This window comes from Diceros bicornis, chromosome X (assembly GCF_020826845.1).
Source record: "Diceros bicornis minor isolate mBicDic1 chromosome X, mDicBic1.mat.cur, whole genome shotgun sequence".
Classification (NCBI taxonomy): domain Eukaryota; kingdom Metazoa; phylum Chordata; class Mammalia; order Perissodactyla; family Rhinocerotidae; genus Diceros; species Diceros bicornis.
The window spans coordinates 16,604,401-16,629,113 of record NC_080781.1 but is presented as its reverse complement, the minus strand read 5'-3'; the positions used below and the strand labels follow the sequence as shown (position 1 = coordinate 16,629,113).

The window sequence follows — 24,713 nt, the reverse complement described above, 5'->3', positions numbered from 1 at the left end:
ATAATCACAGTGTATTGAAATAGTCACAGTATAAGCCCAGAATTCCCAAGAAGAGAGAAACTTGGGGGGACAGAAAGAAAGTTAAGGAAAGAATCCCAGGGGAGGTGATGATCAAATAGTCCAGAAAGAATAAGAATTTGTCAGGTGGAGTGAGGGAAGGCTGTCTATGTGTTAGGAAGAGCATGGTCTGATCAGGGAAAAGCAAGTAGTGTGGTGTGGTGGACTAATAGGGTATGTGGAGGAAAAGACGTACATAAAGCTAGGAGAAAGGTAGGACAACTAGATGTATATATTTTAAATTTGTGTGATCTTTTACTGATTATTGGGCATTTGGGTTGTAACTAGTTTGGGTGTTTTTTTTCTTTCCTATTATAAATAAAACTGATATAAACATCTTAGTATATATAGCTGCTTGTTTTCTGTTAAATTATTATTTTAGAATAATAAGTTTAGACTGAAATTATTAGATTAAAGGAAAGAAGGCGTGATTAGTTTCATAATTTCTTAAATATTTCAAGATTACCCATCATTAGGAAAATGTAAATCAAAATCATGGTGAGGTACCACTTCACCCCCACTAGGATGGCTATAATCAAAAACAATTTTTCAATCCAAAAACCTTTTCAAAAAAATAAAATAACAAATGTTGGTGAGGATGTGGAAAAATTGGAACCCTCATACATTGCTGGTGGAAATGTAAAATGATGGAGGTGCTTTGGAAAAGTTTGGCAGTCTCTCAAATAGTTAAACACAGAGTTATCAATGACCCAGCAATTGTACTCCTAGATATATACCCAAGAGAAATGAAAACATATGTCTACACAAAAACTTGTATGCAAATATTCATAGCAGCATTATTCATAATAATCAAAAAATAGAAACAACCCAAATATCCATTGAGAATTGAATGAATAAACAAATGTGATATACCCGCACAGTGGGAGATTATTTGGCCATAAAAAGGAATGAAGTGCTGGCACATGGTCAAACAGGGATGACCCTTGAAATCGTTATGCTAAAAGAAGCCAGTCACAAAAGACCACATAATGTATGATTCCCTTCATATGAAAGGTCCAGAATAGGCAAATCCATAGAAATAGAGAGTAGATTGGTGGTTGTCAGGGGCTAATTGAAGGAGGGGAGGAATGGGGAATGACTGTTAATGGGGTTTCTTTTAAAGGGGATGAAAATGTTCTAAAATTAGATTGTGGTGGTGATTGTACATCTCTGTGAATATACTAAAAAACACTGAATTGTACACTTTAAATGGGTGAACTCTTTGGTATGTGAACTCTCTCAATAAATCTGTTTTTCAAAAAAATAAAGTGGAAAAAGTGATTACTTTTCAGAAAAATTAGGCTTTTTCTTTTTTTAATTTTATTTATTTATTTATTTTCCCCCCAAAGCCCCAGTAGATAGTTGTATGTCATAGCTGCACATCCTTCTAGTTGCTGTATGTGGGACGCGGCCTCAGCATGGCCGGACAAGCGGTGCGTCGGTGCGCGCCTGGGATTCGAACCCGGGCCTCCAGCAGCGGCGTGCATGCACCTAACCGCTAAGCCACGGGGCCGGCCCAGGCTTTTTCATCATCACCAATACTTGGTGCCCCCCCCACAACCTTTGGATTTATTATTTTTGTTCAATTTAATAGATATGAAATGATACCCAAAGCTTCTTTGGTTAAATTATAAGCTCCCTCAATAGAACATAAATTCCAGGAGGGCAGGAACTTTCGCCTGTTTCTGTTCACTGCTGTATCTCCAGAGCAGTGCCTGGCAAATAATAGGTACTCATAACATTTGTCGAAGGAATGCATTTTGACATTTTAGTTACTAAGTAAACATTTTCCCCTTTAGTGCCTCTCTCTTTTTTTTTTAACTTTATGCATTTCTTTCTTTTTTTTTATTGAGGTAACATTAGTTTTTATAGTACATCTGAATTAATTGTTCTTCCTAGCCTCAAGTTCTTTTTGGAAAGAGGCAGTGCATAACTAAATGAGTTGAACTGAATGTACTTCTTCTGATGAGTGATCTGGTTCAAGTCCTTTGACTTTATATGCTTTTACTTTCTTCTTAAATTCATTATAACAATGGTTTGCAAATGTTTGACTATGAGGACTCCCTTTTTAAACCGATGTCCGTGTAATAATAGTTGTACTTTTTGTATCAGTCAGTGGAAAAACTACATAGTGACAAGAAGCCATTGATATTTTAACCATCACCACAGTATCTTCATAAATTTGCAAAATAGAGGTTATAATATATGAGACATATACTTATTCATTCTATAGGCTGTGCATGGTGGCTGTGTGTATTAGTCATGGACCCATGGCAATAATTTTGAAAGCCACCAGGGGTTTGGGGCCAGTAGGTTGGGAACTGCTTAATTATAGTATCAGAACTGGGGAGGATTACTGAAATGTAAATAATAGCTAGTACAGAAGATTATACCCTAATCACATATTTTTAAAATTCAATTCCTAAAGCTATCAGTTTCTTTTAAAGACTGAAGAATATTTGAAAAATCAAGTTTACATGTCTTGTAAAATTTACTTGTTTGGGGCCGGCCCGGTGGCACAAGTGGTTAAGTGCGCGTGCTCCGCTGTGGGGGCCCGGGGTTCGCTGGTTTGGATCCCGGGCGTGCACCGACGCACCGCTTGTCAGGCCATGCTGTGGCAGCGTCCCATATAAAGTGGAGGAAGATGGGCACGGATGTTAGCCCAGGGCCAGTCTTCCTCAGCAAAAAGATAAAAAAAAGTGGAGGATTGGCAGATGTTAGCACAGGGCTGATCTCCTCACAAAAAAAAAAAAAAAAGATCATTTGATAAAATTTACTTGTTTGACATTATTTGTTTTAGCAAAAAATCAGAAGGAAACTAAATGTCTAATCATGCTTAAGTTTTGGTATATTTATCTGGTGAAAGTTAGGTAGCAATTGAGTACTATAATTAGACATTGTAATTCTGATTATTCAGTAATTTAAAAAGCGGGATATATCATCAAGTATTCCTAAACATTTTGACTGTGATTATATGAAGTGTTTATGTACATGAGGAAAGACAGGAAGGTAGTAGTGATTGTGTTCAGATAGAGGAATTCTGGGTAATTTTTCCTCTTTTTGGAACACTTATTTAGCAATTGCTGTGTGCCAGGCACTGTTCTAAGCTCTTTTCGTGACCTAACTCAGGGATTATCAAACTACAGTGCATTTGGCCTTCAGAGCCTGTTTTTTTGTGGCCCTTGAGCCAAGAATGGTTTTTATTTAATTAATTTATTTTTTGAGGAAGATTGGCCCTGTGCTAACAGCTATTGCCAATCTTTCTCTTTTTTTCTTTTTCTCTCCCCAAAGCCCCAGTACATAGTTGTGTATCATAGTTGTAAAGATGTAGCTCTTCTATATGGGACACCGCCTCAGCATGGCTTGATGAGCAGTGAGCAGGTCCCGCCCAGGATCCGAACCCCCAGGCAGCCGAAGAGGAACGCACGAACCTAACCACTACGCCACCGGGCTGGCCCCAGGTTTTTATATTTTTAAAGGATTGTTAAAAAGAAAGAAAGAAAGAAAAAGCTGTAGTAGAGACTTTATATGGCCCGCAAAGCCTAAAATAGTTACTATCTGGCACTTTACAGGGAAAGTTTGCTGACTCCTGGTTTAATTCATTTTATCCTTACAACATTTCAATAAGGTGGGTCCTATTATTATCATCCCCATTTTACAGATGAGGAAACTGAGGCACAGAGGGCTTAAGTGACTTTTTGTTGGTGGCATTCACTGTTTTTAGAGCAGATTGCAGGCTCTTTCTACAAACTTGCTAATACTGTATTTCTTTGCAGTATAAAAAGTGGATGGTGGCTCACGTGTCCAAGGATGGCACGGTCACGTTCTAGATCCCCCAGGTGGAAACACAGGTGAGCAGTTCGTAGTTTAGCAGAGTAAACTTGGATTTGGGATGTACTTTGACTTCCAAATTCACTGGTACTAAGAACCTATTTTAATAAGCTCATGGGACCTGGTTGTTCACGGTAAATGCTTTATAGTGACAGAGGTTGTATTTTTAGGTTCTAGGAACTGGCAGCTTTCTTTAATTGTGGCTGGCAGATAGAATTAATCCATAATAAAAAGAAATGCAATGACTACAGCAAGGGATAGTGAGAAAATCTTTGAGAATTACATTTTTTTACATCAGTAAGTGGTTAAGAACTCTTCAGTATATATTTTATTTTATTTTTTTCATAATATGTTTGAATAAATTGGGAGTTAGAAAATTGAGAGTTTCCTATTGCTTCTTCTTCAAGGCAGAATTAAGAGTTTTGAATAACTCTTCTCTGTCCTAGTTGGTAGTATCAATAGTATATATAATGAGATTGGAACATTTCAACCAGTATTTATTGTATACCTGCTATAGGCAGGTTCTGGGGCTACAAAGGCAAATATGACATTTTCCGGGGTCTCAGCAAGCACGCAGGCTAGCTGGGGAGATTGACACCAATAGCCAACTGTGATACGGTGGGAAAAGTGTGGTGCTCCTGACTGGGACAAAGTATTCTGGATCCACAGGGAGGGAATAGTTCTGCTTTTGTGGAGAGGAAAGGAGGATACTAAGAAAGTCTTCAAAGAAGAGATGAGATTTTAGCTGGCCGTTTAAGGATGGGTAGAATTTCTAAAGGCAGAAAGAGAGAAGAAAAGTATTCCAGTTAAGAGGGACAGCAGGAACAAAGGAGAGCTGGGAAAGTGACTAGTAGGTTCTAGGACTTAAAAAGGACCATAATTACTTACACAAAAGGCAGACCAAGATTTTTCATGTTACTAGGATTTGGCCATTGTGCTTGTTCATTATGGTTCTACAATGACAAATCAATCATTTCTTCAACAGTTTTCATTTTGTAGTTCACAAGACCAAATTGTAACGGGGAGGAGCTTCAGAAAGAAAAGGGAATGTAAAGAAGCGAATGATTTTAACATTGAGGGCATCACAGAGGCTGTTTTGTTGCACCCTTTTGTGGTAGGCCCTGGTGAGGGTGCACAAAAGACCCTGCCAAGCTTAGCGCCTGATTTCTGGATTCCTGCTCAGGACTCTTTGTCCAAATGGTAAAGAGTTGGATATTTTACCCTACTTGCAAGCTAACACATTAGCCTGTCACAAGGCACTCCTGGATCGGTGATAAAGGCTTTCATTGCTCATCCTACAGCAGGCAGCTTGAGCTTTGTGTTCCTGTGTTCGCTTTACCCCTAGTCCCTTGAGGGCAGACGCTGCAGAGCGGAGCAGTGGGGTGACGACACAGCTCAGGAACCCGAGCCCCATCAGGGGCTGCAAGCAGACCTGCTGAGCCTTTGCCTAGGAGGAGACATTATCTCTTATTATCCTGGACAGCAAACAGATCAGTCCTCTGCCCCTGAGGAAGGCCCTATCTCCATCTTCCCAGGCTGTTTGCCTTGGAAAAAATGCTGTCAGAGCCTCTGCTCACAAGGCATGCAGAACACGAGAGACCCATGGAGAATTGTCTCCCAGCAGACTCCTTGGGTCTCTTTTGTCCCTTTAGGAAAACTGAAATTGATAACAACTGTTCCAGAAATCTCCTTCAGAAGAAAGGAGCTCCATACAATAAAACTCAGATATGAAATATAATATCAAAGCGGTATTCAGTGTGAGGTAAAGATTAAAGTAAGCGATTGAGTATTTTGCCCAGTCTGGAAGACCTCAGCCTCTGGCTGCCAGCTTTTCTCCTTAGCAGTGGAAGAGATGAAGGACTTCTTCCAGGAAGTCCTCAGAGGCTCCAGTTGCTTCTTCCTGTGATGAGGTACAGCCAGCTGGGTGACAGAGTTCCTGCTTCAGCTAAATAAAGCACTTGCCAGTACATCTAGCCTAGTGACTCCGGAGGGAGATATTGCCAAGTCCAGTATATAAATCCCACCGTGTACATGAGGAAGATAAATCTGCCGCCTTTCTTGTAGGGAGGACACAGACATGTCACCAAATGGAAAGGGTTTTACTCATGGTTGCTCCAGCTCCGTGGCAGCTTCTGAAGGGAGGATGATAACAAAAGCTGCAAGGGTAGCTGCCTCATTGATTAGAAGACATCAAACCCTCAGGGGGAAGATTGGGAGATTGGACAGGTCAGATGGAGGAAAGGTCCCCGGATGCAACATGGAACTTTATTGTGTTCCAGATAGTGGCGCTCCTCTCTCTCATCCTGAAGTCTGAGGAACTCAGACTGGTTTCCCTGGCTACAGGAGCCTTCCTCCTCAGTGGGAATGAAAGGCTCGATGTTGGCAATGCTGAGGTATTGGAGAAGGTAGTTACAGAAAGGATGTGCCGTCCCTGGAGAGTGTTATAGCTGCGTTAAAGCACATATTCACCAAAGTTACAAGCTCTGTTTCAATAGTCTATCTTTCATTTTATATGTAGGGGAACAGGTCTGGGAAAGAAAAGCAACTTATCTATGTTAGTAGTATTTATGGAGGGACAAAGCATGAGATTCAAGTCTTAAGACCCTCTCCCCCCAACACACACCATTTAAGTATGTATTTTTTCCTCCTTGATATAGCCTTAGTAGAGACAATAGACAGTTAGTTGGAGAAACTGTGAGGTCAGTTTGGGATCTGAGTTTGGGTTTATTGTGGCATCATAAACTCTTAGAATCTAATTTCATTTCAGAAATTATGTTGAGTTTGCCAGAGACTCTCCTACACATTTGTTTGTGTGAATCCAGCCCTCCTGCTTGTTTCTTACCTGACCGTTGAACCTGATGTAAGCTTTTGCTGACTGGCCCTTTTGCCACAACTTTGCTGTCAGCAGTCTTCCAAAATGGATCCTGCTGTGTACCTAAGCCAGTCCTCCAACAGGACGGTGTATTCAGTCCATTTTGATATGCATGTGGGATACGTTAGTTCAGATGGAAAGAGTATGCTTATTGAATTGGGAAGAAGCATAATTAGACCCTCAAATGGACAATTTAGAATGCAGATAAAGCAAATTGTTGAATTTAATTTGATTGGAAGAAGCAGTGTAAAGCAAATGTTTTATTTAGGTAAGTCATGTTAAGACAAACTTAGTTTATTGTCTAAATGGACTAAATTTTCTGTGTTTGTTTACGTAGGTCTTTATCACCATTACCTAGAAATTCTGAATATTACAAGCAAAGGCATTCTCCTGAGCGTTATGGCTGTGAATATAGGAAGGATCCAGAAAGACCCATGGCTTGGAGAATGGACAATGAGAAATATGGGCAGAGTAAACCAAGGATTCCTTCTCGTGGAAATATACATTACCGATCTTATGAACAAAGATCACCTTCCCCAAATACAAGAAGAGACTCTTTAGAAAATTTTTATGCTTATAAGCCTCACCGAGTATATTTACCAGAAAGAGAGGATGGTAACAGAAGATCTCAGTATACGCCCAGCTACTCAGAAGGTGTACCCTACAAAGAGCACCAGAGGAATTGTTATCCCCAGAAAGCGCAAGGAAGGTATACTCCTGATGACCACAGAGTGAGAGGAAGTGGAAAAGGAGGGAAACCACCTCAGAGGTCAATAGCAGATTCTTTTAGATTCGAAGGAAAGTGGCATGAAGATGAGTTGAGGCACCAGAGGATACAAGATGAAAACTATTCTCCATCATTTAGAAGAGGTTCTGAAGATTTTGAGAAAAGGAGCTCTTTTCCGAAGAGGTATAGGAAAACATTAACCCTGGGTAATTTGGTATAACGCCTCAAGTGAAAGTCTGTTTACTTTATGGTTGAAGATAACCAACTTGAAAAGCTTTTGTCTAAAAAGATAAAAAGCTTTATGATGTAGTTATGGTCTACTGGTAGTAGTGAAGTGTTTATTTTTAGAGTAAATCATGTTGATAGCTAGAATATTTTTAAACAGATGGTATTTTCCTCTTTAACTACCTTGTGCCTCTATGAGTTGGCTTGAGGGATTATAGGTTAACTTGCCACTGTGTTCTGCATTTAAAGCCATGCTGCCCAACATTCCACACATATAAATTCTCCCTTTCCTCTCTCTAGTGCGAGTGTAAACTGCTTTATGTCAACACAGGTATCCTGAGGATCGTGATTTCAGAACATATGGACACACATCAACAAGACCTCAAGACGTGGAGAGGTATGAAAGCAGAGAGCCTGCCAGGAACCCACAGTGGAAGTTTGAGCATTCTTTTTCACCTTACCAAGAGAAGAAAGATCACCGGAACTTTGGGCCCCAAACTCATCGACATGCTCAGAGGGAACCCCTAGAGACCAGTTCAGCAACCAGGCTATCCTGTGACTATCGCCACAAACGTCATAAGACCTCAGATGGGGACCAGGACTTTTCTGATGGAAGAACTCAGAAGTACTCTAAGGAGGAAGATAGAAAATACACTTCTCAAAAAGGCCCTATAAACAGAGAGTCCAATTATTTTAATGCTGGAAGAGAGAGAGAGACTGAAGGTGGGCAAGTCAAAGAACCTTTTAAACCATCTAAGAAAGACTGTACTGCCTGTACTCATTCAAGTAAATGTGATGTTGTTTTGAGATCCTGTAATGACAAACGGAAGGACAAAACAAAGAAAGAGGGGGATGGCAGAAAAGAGAGCAACTCTTCCAGTAACCAACTTGATAAAAGTAAGAAACTTTCTGATGTGAAACCTTCATCTGCCACTCTTAGGAAGAAATTGATTACAGTTAAAGTAGATGTGAAGAAAACAGTAAATGCACCCAGGTATTATCTTTGTTTTTTCTTAATGATAATTTATAACTGTTTCTGTCACCTTTATTTGAACCTTTGAACATGGAATTAATAGTGTGTTTAGAGTCCATCTAGTGGGGAGGGATTGGATTTTTGAAAAAAGCCCTATAATGAGGATGAATCTCACGCTTAGTAATATGGGGTGATCTCATGTCTGCTTGTTTCCACATTGGATCTCAAGATGTTTTTTGGGTGCAGGGCATTCTATGGAGTTGTTCCTCTTCATGAATTGCCGTATTTTTATGCTACCAGATTTTCTGTATCCACGGATAGGCTGGGTGGAGTTAAAGGGGACCTATTCCTTGCTCAGTTTCTCAGGGCCTGTTTTCCTGTTGCCTAAAATTCAGAGAGTTTTTGACCTGGAAGGAACGTTAGCAGGCCCTGATTTTATAGAGGAGGAGAGTGAGGCCTTGAGGGATGAAGTGACTTGTCTAAGTCAGAGTGCCTGGGGCTCAAATCCGCTTGACCCCTGGTGACTCAAGGAGGCAAGTGACTTAATGTGGTTCTTGCTGCTTTCTCAAAATGATTGGCACTCAACTGACTAGATTCTCCTAGGTAGAGGAAATTAGGCTAGAGTCTAGAAAGAGGCCTATTGATAGACGTTTGGTTTCATTCTTAATGATTCTTTAAAAAAATAGACTACTGTTGTAATAGGTTATATTCTCCTAAAACGGTTTGCATGCTTTGTTCCATTATGAATATTCTCTCTATTTATGGATTCTGAGACTACTAAGGCACTGCAGTTGGCTATGTCATCTAAGTCTGTTCGTTACCTTAATACACTACCAATTTGTGGATAAAGAAGTGACGGACATGTTGAGTTGACGTTCACAGTTGACTCACATCTGTATTTGAATCAAAAACAAGAGAAAACAAAATCCAAGATTAGGATGTGACAGGGAGAGAGGTAAACATGCAGTCCTTTTTTTGTTCTAAACAAAACATATTTTGTTTCTTAAAGTTAGATATGGCAGTCCCCCTCCCTCATATTTTCCTTACACTCATTGTACTTGCAAAAAATATTTTTAAATATACGTATGTATATTTGTATGTGCACAGAAAGCATTTATAAATATGATTACATTACAGAAAGTTGTAGAAATAGAGGGGGGAAAATCACCCATAATCCTACTACCCAGGACAATTTTATTAATATTTTAGTACAGCTCCTTTTGTTATTCTTCTATGTATATTTATACATGGTTGTCATAATACCATATTAATAATTTTGTATCCTATTTCATATAATATGTCTTAAATCATTTTGCGCTATTTCCTACTAGTTCTTAATCTTAAGAGCACAAAGGCTGCTGTAAGCATCAAGTTTAAGGATATTACCTTAAGCTTTTATTCTTTCCAACATTATATTATGAAAATGTTCAAACATACAGAAAAATAGAACTGTATAGTAAACTCCTATATACCCACAACCTAGAGTGTACAATTAACATTTTACTTTACTTTCATAATCACCTATCTGTCCATCTGTTCATCTATCGTTCCATCCTATTTTTTTGGTGCATTTCAAAGTGAATTGCAGATATCAGTACACTCCCCTTTAAATACTTCAGTATTTAATTTTTGTTTACAGTTTTTTTCTTTTGAGGTAAAATTGAATACAATCAAATCACAAAAACTTCAATTTTTTAATAAAAGCAATGATACCCCATATTTAATAATGAAGTGTTTTATACTTAAAAGAGAATTAATAAATTGGCTATAGCACTTTTAAAGAATACTAGAAATACCAATTCTGCAGGATTTTATTTTAATAGACCTCATTAGAGATACTGAACACAGTTTATCTTTTGATTTGATATTGAGAAATGGAAGCTTGATCTTCATCATGTGTCACAAAAATGAGCTTCCTAAAATTAAGACTGCTGTATCTTTTGTTTTGAATTTATAAACTATAATTTTGTGAAACTTCATGACCTGTTGGTGGGGCCTGTAAGTGCATGTTTGAATTACCTGACAGGGACCTTTAGGACGGCTTGTGTAATAAAGAGCTTCCACCGCAAAGCCTTTCTATTCAAAGACCTAAAGAATAAATAACTTAATAAATACATGTATCTTTTCCGGATGATAAAGCATCATAGTCAACAAAATCTTTCTCTCTGATTATAATTATTTATTGATGCGTGAGTTTTGGAAGAGTTTTGTGGAGTTGGATTTAATTATGTGTGGACCGATGAAGTATCCATAAAACAAAGGTAGTTAATGCCCTCAATAGAGTCATGTTCTCAACTATTAACATAAATTAGATTTTCCTCTGCTTGAAAAGATTAGTGGAGAGAGGTTTATTTGTTGGTTAAAATCTAGAGAGTTCATCCACTTTTTTGGAAAGACTAAGATGGTTCATTTTATGCATTTGTTTACTTTCTTAGCTTTGGTCAAGTATTGATATATGTTCTTCCAGTTATCAGTGTAGTTGAAAACATATGGTTATCACTTAGTGATTTTTCTAGACTCCAGTTTGTATCTAGAACAGCAGTAGGTAGACACTTGCTTGAGTGTTCACCACATAGTTAATACTTCTGTTAACACAGACTCTGTTCTAGTGACCCACTTTGTCAGAAACTGCATTATCAGAGGTGGGAGTTACATATGAGTCATAATTATATGTTTCAGAATGTAAGTTAGGGAGTCACAATATGAAAATTTGTACTAAGGTTGTTATGAACCCCAAACACTAACTGTTGTATACATCTGGAAGTCTTGGGGCAGGTGAAGGGAGTTTTGGTTTAATGTTGGGCTGAATAGGTGAGTGACTGAACCTTGGTCAGGCTAGGAAGGGAATGAGAGGGAGGAGGAGGGGGTGCCAGTCTCTGGAGAAGAATAAGCTGGTGCAGATGGAGCTGGGGCTCCTTTGACCTCCCCGGTGCTGGTACTAGGCATCTAGGATGGGAGGGTTGGCTAGCAAAGTTGACATTGGACTGAGTACCTCAGCTACATTTGCATTTAATCCTTTTATTTCCTACTGAAGAGATACAGAGAGCGCCTCCATACCCCCATCAGGTCTTTTCCCATTCTGAAAGGGGATGAGGTGGGTGATGGAGCCCTGATGCTCTGAGGAAAGGCGTGCCGCGTAGGCAGGGAAACAGTGTAAGAAACCACAGCGAGGCTTGAAGGAAGGTAACCTAATCACACGCGTTTACCTCTGATGGGTACTGTTCAGTTGGAAGCAAAATAACCTGTGGGTGGAGATATTTTTGTGCTACACAGACCTGCTACCTTGCTGTTATGTATCACAAAAAACTAAGGTTTTTTCCCCCTAATATTTCTCATATACATTTTTTATTGATGTTTTAATAATTTATAATATACATTTTTTAAATAAAAAATTAATTGAGAGAATATTCCCCTTCATTCCCATTTTTCACCCGAGTTTCTCTTAGGAATCTGAGTATAGGGAGGTGAACTTTCTGTTTGGGGTCCAGGTACATAGGTTTTTGTCTTCCTGTGGGTCACTGAGCAGCTCTGTGACATTGGGCAGGTCACCTGGCCACACCTTTTGGGGCCCAAATTAACCTGCAGTTCCTCCTGGCTCTACAAGTTTGCTTTGATTGGCCATGTGTTGATAACAATTGAAGCTGGGTTGATGGGCTTCTCATAGGATTCTCTGAACATTTGTATATATTTTATATTCTAAAAAATGAAATATTTAAAATTTAAATTGGTCTAAATTTTAAAATAAAAAGTAAGCCAAGAAAGTTAAAAAACAAAATTAAATTGGCCTCAATTATAATTCTGAAGTCTGTCGTCTTTAGCTAAAACTCTTATTTCAAATTGTCCAAGTCATTTTCCATTTATCATTTGTTCATTCAGCAGGTATTTTTTGAGGACCTACCCTGTGTGAGACAGCCTGTTAGGGTACCCTGGGACTATAAATCAGCATAGGATTAGGTTTCTTCTCCTCTGGTCTTATAGACAATAGGGCGACATGGGTAATATTGTGGCACAGTCGGTGATACATGAGGTGGTGTGCAGCTCAGATGATCCTAAGCTGGGGCATTCAGGGAAGGTTTCTTTCAGGAGTTGGCATGTAAGCTAGGCTTTGAAGGTTGGTATGTTTTAGACACATGGAAATGGAAAGACATTTTATGTTTGTAGGTTAACAAGGGCAGAAAACACACACAGGGACTTTGAGCTGTGTGGTTCCAAGCAGTCAGTGAAAGGCGATAGAGGGACAGAAGGCTGCGAAGGCAAGAATGCTACTCTGCCAGTCTGATTTGACAGGATTAGCTGATAGGAGATGGCAGGTGGCTCAGTTCTGGCTGCTGGAGGACTGCTTTCTGTGAGGTGGCTCGGAAAAGTGTTGGGGTTGGTGAGGTCAGTTAGGGGACTTTTGCGAAAAAAGTAATGAGATGCTTGGGCTGGCCCCATGGCCTAGTGGTTAAGTTCAGCACGCTCCACTTCAGCAGCCTGGGGTTCATTTCTTGGGCGCAGACCTACACCACTTGTTGGCGGCCATGCTATGGCGGTGACCCACATACAAAATAGAGGAAGATTGGCACAGATGTTAGCTCAGGGCGAATCTTCCTCAGAAAAAAAAAAATGAGATGCTGAATTAAGGGAGTAGAAGTTTCCCTCAATTCCAAAAATTCTAAATGTGTTCTTAGGAAGACAGGAGCAAATTCATAAGGAGGAAAGTGCTTTATGAACAGTAGATGCTGTACAAAATGTTAGTTATTAGTTGGAAGAAAACTGAGAAAGGAAAACTTTATGTGTGTCGTATGGATTTTGTGATCTATTGTAAGCTTCCAGAGGGCAGGGGATTATCCTTTGGTTTTGTTGTTGTTTGGTTTTTTGTTACTGTTGTTTTGCCATGCAGTTGATTTTTGATGGCTCTTAACTGTGTGTAAGAGGAAATTAAGATTTGATGTAGCTTTTTATGTTTTTTTAGTTAGTATGCACAGCACTCAGGCAGAATGTCAGGGGAAATATCCTTAAACCAAGAAAAAAACGAGGTGGAGTGGGAAGAGGAAACAGAGGAACCTGGAAGATTTAATCAGACGAGTATTAGAAGTAGTATTAGAATACAGATGTGTGGCTATATTTTAATTTTTAAAACTGTCTAAAATGCATCTCAAATGAGAACATTTGGTCTTTTCAGCTTAACTACTTGTGTTGGGCGTATTTCCTGAAATTGTTAATTTATTGATCAATAATATCGTAGGAAATAGTAAAAAGGAAACTGAACCAAGAAGTGATTAAATTTACAAATGTAAATACTTTGAACATTTTGCATTCTCAAGTCCCAATGTTTTTCTTATGGCAAAAGTACAATTGTTTTTAAAAGACTAAAATTGCAGGTTATACTATTTTCATGTAGGTTTTCTAGAAAATAATAATTTTAATATTTTTAATTAAAAATCTTGCAGTGGGGTAACTCTAAGATAAATTTTTTAACTGATAGCAAGTTTAAACACTAAAATTTCGGGAATTAAGTATAGCTTCAAAGTATACCACAGCACTTCTATGGATTAAAGGTTGGGCATGGAGTGGGGATAAGAGTTATGCCAGTAATAATAAATTGCAAGTGGTTTTAATAACTACCTACTAAAAAACTGGTAGCCTTTATCAGCTAGTTTCCTCTTGGGAGAAACTGAGGCTGCAATAAAAAACGTTATCAACTGATTTCCCCTTATGGATGGACCATTTTTATAGTTCTATTTAAATATCTTATTTTTCTCTTTTAAAGTGCTTTTAAAAGCTATTTTTTGGTATGGAACAGGCTTTTTGTACCCTTAGACCCCTTTAAACAGAGAGCATTTGTGATTCTTTGTTAGTGGAGGTTGTTACAGGGCAACTCTAGTTTCTAGCCTTTATCACTAAATGCCTCTTAGTTATCTGATACACAGTGGGAAGCTTGGAGCAAATTAGGAGGAAAGAAGGGAAATGGGCCTTCTAATGAAAGTTCTTCTAATGAATCAAGAAAACCACAGCAGTGGCATCAACCTGCTGCATAATCACTTTTCCGTGTTTCTGCCTTGGCAGGGAGTTGTCTCAACAGTGCTGGTTTAAGAGCAGTCAGATGGAAGCCTTTCCTCTGATAAGTTAAAAATAGGCACTTACAACCATCTTGTTAGAGGAGTTAAAATTTTTAGTTAAGGAACATCTGTAAGCCTTTCATAACCCTGGAGCAGTTTTGGATGTACGGCTAAGTGACTTAAATAAATAAGTAAATATGTGTATGCGTACACCCACAAATGTATCCATCTGATTGATTTTTGTTATGTGAAGAGGTGTCTTTTTCCCAGTGGTGCTGCTATTATTTAAAACATATTTCAGGTCTCTCTTTTGGATTTATCTTCAGAGCCTGTAACATATTCATAAAGACCCTAGCAGTTGTAAATCTCAATTCTTTGGATGGTGAACTTGATATTTGGGAAGAGCCAAAAGCTATTTAGAGTCAAGTGCAGAGGAGTAAGATGGGTGTGAGCTGACTAGCGCCGTTTTGGGTTCAAAATGAGGTATAAATATAAGATAATGAGACATTTTCTTCTGTGACGCATAAACTGCCTCCAGACAAAGAATTTAAGAGTAGTTTAAGCAAGAGCAGCATTCTTGGAATAAGGTATAGTTTCCCATTATGACACTTGGAAGGATTATGTTCTTAACCTCTGGGATGTAAAGCCAAACAACCAAGACATCCATTGTCTCAGTGTCATATTACCTTCCCCATAGGGCTGTTGTAAAGATTAAATGAGATAATTTTTGTAAGCTCTAAGCCCCTGTGTTTGGCATGTGGTAAGCCCCCAATAAATTGTTAGGTATATGTCATGGCTTTATAATGGTACCTATAGGTCAAGAGAGCTCTTAACGAAAGTTGTCAAGATTCAGAAAGCATTAAAGTGGTGAGATAGTTGGGGTTATATCATAAATTGTACCATTTCTTTAAGGATATATTTAGGGTAAACACTGTAATTGGTTCTAATGATCATAACTTTGCTAACAACTAAGACTGAGAGTTGAGTGAAACTTTACAGGTGATTAAATTAGTCTCAACAGAATTTGATTTCAAAATACTATCCTAAGTTTCTTATTACTGATACAGAGGTATAAGGATTTGTATGAAGTCAGAGAAGTTATTATGTTTGATATCAGCTCTTAAAGTGCAGTAGTATTTCAAGATAGTGTAAGCTTGCTAGATTTACAATTTTATGGATGTTTGGGAGTAGAAAATAATCTAATTGATTATGTTTTACATATCGAGTGTCTTTAATGCCTTGCTGTATTTTTTGAAGTAAAAATTAAGAATTTTGAGGATTTTATTATTAAAGTGGCAAATATTTAATGATCGCTGATTTGAAAAGGAGAACTCAAAACCGTGCATCTATAGCTATTTTCTCCTACTCATTATTGTACATGTTTTATGGCATACAATTTAGTGCCTTAATTATAAGAAAAGATAAGCAGCTTTTTAGTTTTATAGCTGTCTTGATTAATTTGTAATAAGTTCTTTTCTCAGTAAAGTAGTTTCAAATTTAGTTAAACATTTACAAATTATTCTAGGGTTGCTTCTAGCTATTCCACAGAGAGACAGATGTCACATGATTTGGTTGCTGTTGGCAGGAAAAGTGAAAACTTTCATCCAGTGTTTGAACATCTTGACTCAACTCAGAATACTGAAAACAAACCTACAGGAGAATTTGCTCAGGAAATCATAACTATAATCCATCAAGTTAAAGGTTGGTATATTTTGCACATACATTAGGGATAACACAAAAATAGTGTACTGACTTTTCATGAGATATAGGTAAATATCTGTGATATTGTAATACTAATTAATATTGCATTATAAATTAGATCATTAATTAGGAAATCTGTTGGAGAGAGTAGAAGGTATTAATTCAAGCCTAGTTGTTCTTGATATGTAGTTCCAGTAACCTGGTACTTCAACTCACGGTAGATTAGATATTGAAAGTTACAAAGGGAGAAGCTGGCTATTGCAAAAGACAGGCGTACTGAGAGCAGCAAGAAACTGTGATAACCAAACAAGAAGGAGGAAGCAACAAGAACCAGATATGAAACTCAAGAAACTCAAGAAATCTGGAAGTCTAGGTCATTTGGTGATATTCTTAAAGCCCCGAGGGCATTACTGGAACTTTATGCCATAAGGGTGATGCTAGTGATCAATAAAAGATTCCAGTTTCATTTGACATACTTTATAACATCAGGGAGTTGCATAATAAATACTTTAAAGATTTGTATTGAGTTGTTTTGTTGTTTTTTTTTTGCTTCTGGCCAATTTCCATTAATTGGAAAATTCAGTCCTGTAGAACAACTTTCCTCATTGATGCTGCATGAATAAGGCAATTGTGGATATTATAAACTAGAGATCTTCAAGAATTTCAAAATTTTTATTTTACATTTCTTACTGGGTAATTGCGTTAATCTTTTTTACCTTTGTGAAACATATTTCGAAAATGAATTTTCTCTGCATCCCTCAAACTAAGGCATATATTTACTTTAAAGCAGGCAGTTTGTCTGAAATAGTTCACCTTCTCAGTTCCAGCCCCTCTCACCCAAAGGAAGTGTGACTCTTGGCAGAAAGGGAGTTGGTATTGCAGAAAAATCCAGGAGATTGTCCTAGAACAGGAACAGTAAGTTAGGGAAAAGGATTGCTTAAGTAGCTTTCTGATGGGTCAATTGTATTATCTTTCTCTCTATCCTATTAAAAGCCTGTAGCATAGCTCCTTTCAGAGTGTCTTCATGAGCTTCACTGTTAATTAAAGTAAAATGGCATTGAGAGGCCTTCTGTGATGTGTAAACAACATTTAGCATTTGTTCAGAATCATTTTGATGTTTCAGGGTTGTTTTTGGAGTTATTTTTTTACTCTAGGCGAACTGTAGAGCTCATACCATCTTTACTTCCCAGATATAGTAAGGTCTTACCTTGGTGAAGAAAGGTGCTCACTTTCAGAGAGCTGCTATCTTTCCCCCCGACAAGTAAGCAGGCATGCCAAATAGGAATAGAATCCTTGGGTTCATTAAGTCAGGTGTTTTTTACTTTTGCTTGGGCTTGGAAAAGCTTGTGAGCGCTACAAATTAGTCTGTGGAATAAGTTTAGGTCCCATATATTTTCAAGAGAAAACTGGTTGAATGTTTTTTAATAGTCCCTTCTTCCTGTACTTATATTTAATCTTTTAAGTGAAATCAGTTTTACACTGAAATAAAACTATTTGTTTCCTTTTTCAGCAAATTATTTTCCATCACCTGACATTACTCTACATGAGCGTTTCTCAAAAATGCAAGAGACACAAGCTGCAGACGTAAATGAAATTAAATTGAATTCAGATCCAGAAATTCACAGGTAATGATTGATTATTTTATGCCCGTTTAACTCATGGGAATAAGCCTCAGAACAGATGTAGGAGGGTGCTGTCTCCTGGGATTGCTGTAGACTCTCGGACTGCATTTCCTCCGTAAAAACAGGACTAACTCAAGTAGGTACGAGCCAGTGCACTTTGATGGAATAGGTTGTATTGAAGCCATTGACTAGCATTGTTTAAATGTGTAGGACTTTGAAAATATTTACTTACCTAACTTTGATTCTGCTGTGTCTATAGTAATTGCCTACTGAAGTTATCACTGGAAGAATGAAAGACAGTTGTCGAGCCATTGAAATCATGGGTTGCTTCATGTGGTCAGAAATGGCTGTTCTGAGGGCAGTCGGATGACAACATATGTCTTCTTCTCCTGGCACCTGTCTGAGCACGTGGTGCACCCTGTCTTGTGAGCTGAATTGAATCAATGTTAGAATGCAGGAGATCACCGGAGCAAAGTTTAAAGTTACAGAGACTAGTGATTTGAGAACCACTAAGGCGCCACTGTGATGTTGTTCACAGGATATGTGTGTCCTGGGAGACTGCCACATAGGTGAAAAACCACCTAGTAGCAAGTTTCTTTTGCTTCCTCCAAGACTCACCAGCTTTATTTCAAATTCCATTCTGTAGTAATGGCATCAAGGTATCAGTGTATAACATAATTATTTAATTGTAATATGCCTTTGTTATTTTAGGAGAATAGATATGTCTTTGGCCGAGCTTCAGAGTAAACAAACTATGGTATATGAATCAGGACAGGTAAGTGAATACAATTTTTGATGAGAGATTATCTTATTGTTGGTATACTAATGGGAAAGGGATCTGGTGACTGGGAGTAAAAAAGGGAGTTAAAAGTAGATGAGGAAGAAGGATTGAGACCCAGGAATCTAAAATTTACAAAGCTCTCCAAGTGATTCTAGTTATCGGCCCGGTTGCGGAGAGAACACTAACAAAAGACAAAAATATTCCCTAAGAGAGACAATCCCTAAGGATAACAGCTTTGTAAAACTGACACAAAATTATAGCGTTTAATATTCATTCCAAAACTTCACGCTGTAAAGCTTGTGGAAAGTATGTTTGATACCTATTTTTTTCCAAAGCGGTCATGTGGAATATATTTTTAAATTGTATGTGGAATGAATGCAAAGGAACTTTATTTCATTTGATATCGCCCTTCTGTTTACGGTAGAATGTATGAAAGATTCTATGGAATATGAACTAGCAAAATAATGGAAATAATGCTGAATTTTCTTATTGTCATGTGTTGTGTGTGGTGGTTCCCACCCAGCACCTCCCCAGCCTGCTCCCTCAATTCTTTGCTAATTAGAAAAATTATCTTCACTAGCCAGGGGTGAGAAAACTGGCTCTAGTTTTAGAAGAAATATATCAAGTTCTAAAGAAACTGCTAATTTATTCATTGAGAAGAGAGATTTTAATACATTTCTGATAGACCATATATTTTTTTTTTACCTTGGATGGTTACAATTTTTATTGAACTTATGGAAATAGGTTAGTTTATTGAATAAATGATATTTTCAGAAAATTTCTACTCATCAAAGTTCTGTGATCAACATATAGGAAATTTGAGGGTTTAAAAAAATCACCTCTAATGCAACCACTTAACACAAATATTATTTGATCATCTTTCCTTGCAGTCTTACATCTGGCATTTTAACATAGTCATTATCATAGTATATGCAGTTTTGGATGCTTTTTTCTTTTTACAGTCATGCACCGCATAACGACATTTGGGTCAACGACGGACCGCATATACGACGGTGGTCCCATAAGATTAGTACCATATAGCCTAGGTGTGTAGTAGGCTATACCATCTAGTTTTGTGTAAGTACACTCTATGATGTTCGCACAACGACGAGATCGCCTAACAACACATTTCTCAGAAGGTATCCCCGTCGTTAAGCAACACATGACTGTACTTAAACAATAATAGCATTCCTTTTATGTAAAATCTCTGAACTACCTATGACCTTTTATGATTGAGGCTTTTTAGGTTTTAATTCACTTTTTTAAATATGTATTTTTCCATGTTTGCTTCCACATAGTCTATATTACCATAATTTAAATGCTTGTACATCATTCCTTTGACTGAAATTTACCATAAAATCATTCTTCCCTTCCCCTTTAAATTTTTTTACATTTAAGTTGCTTCCATTTTTTTTGTTATTTTAAATATAACACTTTGAATATATTTGGGTAGGTAGCCTCTTCCTTGGGATAGAGTCCCAGAAGTGGGATTTCTGGTTCAATGTTATGCACTTTTCTGACTGTGTATTGTCAATTTTGCCTCAAAATATTTTTATCAGTTTACAGTACCATTAGTAGAATGAGTACAAGATAACTTATTTAGGACTTTTACTTAAGGTTCTTGTTAGATATGGTCTTTGTACAACTAACAGTAATGTGAATGGTTTGTCTTCTGTCAAAATTCCTCAGACTCTGGTCAAAATAATAGATCCAAATGACCTACGACATGACATTGAAAGAAGGAGAAAAGAACGGTTACAGAATGAAGATGAGCACATTTTTCACATAGCTAGTGCTGCAGAGAGGTAATCAGTAGATGAAAAACATCCTGTTATCAGGGAGCTTTTGGTTTGAGCATATTTTTCCATTTTTTTGTGTGATGATAATTTTCGTTTTAGTGTAGGGATTTAATCCTTCAAATCCATTTTATATGTTTAAGTGAAATCTATTAAAATATTTCAAAGTTATTCAGTGATCATCATATGCTGTTTGATTTAAATGACAAGAATTATGGGGTAGGTGAGTATTTGAGGTCTTTGTAATTCTAGAGAGGAGTGTAACAGCTTTTTGAATATTAGCAGGAGCCAGGACCAGCAAGTTTATGGGCTATTTGGCTCCAGCTGATTGAAATTCTGACACATTCTGCCCTTTAGATGCTGATATTCTTTGAACATTACAAAATTTCCTGAGGTCAGTACAATTCTCTTTCAGAACTCTTCATGGATGTCTGTCCATGATATGGAGGCAGATGTAGTAGAAAATGCAGAGACACAAGTTTGAATCTCACCTCTGCCAGTTTCCAAGCTGTTTGCTCTTGGGCAAAATTGCTTAGTTTCTGGAGCCTTTTCCTCTTTAAAATGAGAATAACCAATTTATGATGGAGCGGTTAGAAATAACAAATGAGCTGGCACACGTGAAGTACTTATGCCCTGCATGGCAAATTGATTGTCAGTAGATCCTTAATTTTCTTTCCCAACCCTGTACCTCTTTCTAGGGGCTCTGAGTAGTCTAGATTGGCCCCAGTTTATCTCTAGTTCTGAAAACCATGTGGAACTCATGGCAACTCCGGGACCCCGTATGATTGTGAGGTATAATTGAATGGGACAAAATTTCCAGTTTGCCCAAGGGTCCTCAAACTATTTGGATCTCTCAGAAAGTGAAAAATGGATGAATAGGAAGGGCCAGTGCTAATTCTCTTTCCGTATTCCTTAGTGTCAGAGTACTAAGATATTTGACTAGACTTTTAAGTCAAGTCTCTGGCTAACTAGGTCTTAGTCAAAATACATGGAGCTTGTTTAAAACTGAGCTTGATTCTGACGTAAGTATGAGACTAATTAAAAGATAGCAAAACTGTGTGTTGAGGTATATAAAACAACTGAAAATAAAATAGTTAAAATCTCGTCCCTGGCTGGGTGAAAGTCTCCAGTTTCCTAATATGAAATGGCATGACTGTGCTCTTTAGTGACACAAGCTCTCTCTCATGCTTTTCTTGACTCAGCAAGTGTAAGACACTTAGTGTACTAAGAAAGAGAATTTTTAAAACAGCTGTAAGATAATCAGCATATTGTAAAGACCATGTAACACTTCAGAATATTTCTTCCCCCTCTGAGGTGATTAAGAGCTTGGGCACTGGCGTTACCCATGAGTTCAACTGAGTTCAACGCCTGGCTCTGTAGACACCTGGCTGTGTGACTGACCTTGGGCAAGTTACTTCATCTCTGTTTTCTGAGCTGGAAAACAGAGATAAGAATTATACTTACTTCACAGTGGTGACTAAGATTAAGTGATACACGTAAGGTACAGAGTAGCTGGTCAGCATTAAGTATTATTAATGTTAGCTTTAAGGATGATGTTGCAGCATGCAAAAACGTCTTCCTGCAAGGTGTCTTTTGCTAGATCTGTTAGACTGTTTTATTTGTATCGGATAGCTGGTGTGACATAGTGGAGCCATGAGGATTTTTTTTAAATTGAGATATTACTTACCATGAAATTCATCATTTGAAAGTGACCAATTCAGTAGTTTTTAAATATAGTCACAAAGTTGTGCAGCTGTCTCCGCTATCTAATTCCAAAACATTTTCATCACCCCAAAAGGAAACCCTGTACCCAGTAGCTGTCACTCCCTATTTCTCCTCCCCCCCAGCCCCTGGCAACTGCTAATCTACTTTCTGTCTGTATGGATTTGCCTGTTCCTGACATTTCATATAATTGCAGTCATATAATATGTGGCCTTTTGTTACTGACTTCTTTCCTGTAACATAATGTCTTTAACGTTCCTCCATGTGGTAGCGTGAATATTCCTTTTATGGCTGAATAATATTCCACTGTGTGGATGTACCATACTTTGTTTATCCATTCACCGGTTGATGGATATTTGGGTTGTTTCCCCTTTTGGCTATTGTGAATAATGGTGCTCTGAACATTTGTGTGCAAGTTTTTTTGTTGACATATGTTTTCATTTCTCTTCTGTATATACATAGGATTGGAATTGCTGGGTCATGTGATAACTATGTTTAACTTTTTGATGAACTGCCGGGCTGTTTTCCACAGTGGCTGCACCATTCTACATATCCACCAGCAGTGTATGAGGGCTCCAGTTTCTCCACATCCTCACCAGCACTTGTTATTGTTCATCTTTTTAAAAAAGTGACATAGAACCTTTAATTTCTCACTTTATCCTAATTCATTTTCCTTGTTAAAATAAGAAAAACATTTTATTTTATCCTTTTATCTTAGAAACTCAGTTTATCAAAATTGATATTAATATTTTTGCATAAACCTTTTTAGTTAAGTCAGTGTATAGATTTCCATAGAAATTCAGAAGAAATAAAATATGATGAAATCATAAATCATAGGATGTAGCAATTTCCCCCCATGTGATTTTTTTTCCCTCAAAAGTTGTATGCAGGCTCTGTGTCTCTGTTTGCTCACCATTGTATCCCCACTGCCTCCAGCTCAGTCCATAGTTGTTGAAAGAATGAAGACTTTCCAGAGGAGTAGACAGACAGAGGATACTCAGATTGCCATGCATTTAGATCTGAATCACTCTGTATTCCCTGATACCTTAGGATCCTTCCCAAGCAAGCCTACCACTAGGGCATTCTGTCTCGTCTCTAAGACCCTGTTGTTCTCTATTTTCTCCCACTTCTGACCAATCTCTCACCCTAATGTCTCCATGTCTTCTCCTGACACACTATTTCTCCCTCTTGTAACCAGCATTACTAGGTTCCCTGCAGTGTTATTGAGGTGTTGTGTTATATAGGCATGGTATGTGTGTGATAAAGCAGCTTCAAAATAGTATCAGTAGACTCGGAGAGGACATCAAACTGCTGAGACTTTCTTTGTAGTTAGGCAGGTTACAGAAAACATCAGTTTTTATTTTTGCTATTTTAACAATCTATAATTTCTACTGAACTAGAGTTAACTTTATAAAGATCTTTTGTTCATGTATTCAACAAATATTTATATATTAATTTCTATGTTCTAATCACTATTCTAAGCACTGGGGATACAGTGAGAAACTATACACAAAACCCTTGACTTCATGGAGCTTACACTTTAATGGTAGGAGAAAGAAAAAAACCAAATACATGTCGGTGAGTGACAGGTGAAAAGTAAGGCAGAAGAGGAAGTTTAATAGAGTGATATGTGTGGTGTGATTTTGTTTAGGATAGTCATGGAATGCACTTATGATTTTTTAAAAAATTGAGCAGCGATGTGAATTAAGTGAGAGAGTTAGCCATAAAGTTTTTTGAGGGGGATAGTATTTCAAGAGAGGGAACAGCAAATGCAAAGACGCTGCAGCAGGATCATGCTTGCTCTTATATAAGGAATAGAAAGGGGCCATTGAGGTGGTAATACAGTGAAAAAGAGAGAGAGTTAATAGATGAGGCCAAACCACAAGGTCCTTGAAGGATATGAAGATTTTGTAATTTACTCCGAGTGAGATTAGGAAACATTTTGGGTTCTAACCCAAGAAGAGACATCTCATTTAATTAAATTAATTAATTAATTTATTTTTCCCCCCAAAGCCCCAGTAGACAGTTGCATGTCATAGCTGCACATCCCTCCAGTTGCTGTATGTGGGACGCGGCCTCAGCATGGCCGGAGAAGCGGTGCGTCGGTGCGCGCCCGGGATCCGAACCCGGGTCGCCAGCAGCAGAGCACGCGCACTTAACCGCTAAGCCCCGGGGCTGGCCCTGAGACATCTCATTTAAACTTTAAAAGGATCACTCTGGTTTCTGTGTGGAGAATGGACTGTAAGAGCTAGAGAAAAAATTATTTCTTATATAAAAAAAGATTAGAGGCAGGAAGTCAGAGCATGGTAGGGTGGACCCATTAGGGAACCAGGCTCCTTAGATCTTGCTCCTCAGATATCCTCTG

The 24,713-nt window shown here is 38.0% G+C and overlaps 1 protein-coding gene across 7 annotated transcripts in view; it reads left to right on the top strand.

The window, feature by feature from the left end:
- BCLAF3 (BCLAF1 and THRAP3 family member 3) overlaps nt 1-24,713 on the top strand; it is a 61,219-nt gene that overhangs the window by 17,575 nt on the left and 18,931 nt on the right. For 6 of the 7 annotated variants that reach the window (XM_058535550.1, XM_058535551.1, XM_058535548.1 and 3 more), the window contains 7 exons: nt 3,834-3,908; nt 7,098-7,670; nt 8,044-8,706; nt 16,252-16,427; nt 17,938-18,052; nt 18,761-18,824; nt 20,520-20,635. In XM_058535550.1, coding sequence (XP_058391533.1) covers nt 3,868-3,908; nt 7,098-7,670; nt 8,044-8,706; nt 16,252-16,427; nt 17,938-18,052; nt 18,761-18,824; nt 20,520-20,635 — 1,748 coding nt within the window. In that variant the 5' untranslated portion in view covers nt 3,834-3,867. The remainder of the gene's footprint in view (nt 1-3,833; nt 3,909-7,097; nt 7,671-8,043; nt 8,707-16,251; nt 16,428-17,937; nt 18,053-18,760; nt 18,825-20,519; nt 20,636-24,713) is intronic. The other variant, XM_058535549.1, reaches the window with a different exon arrangement.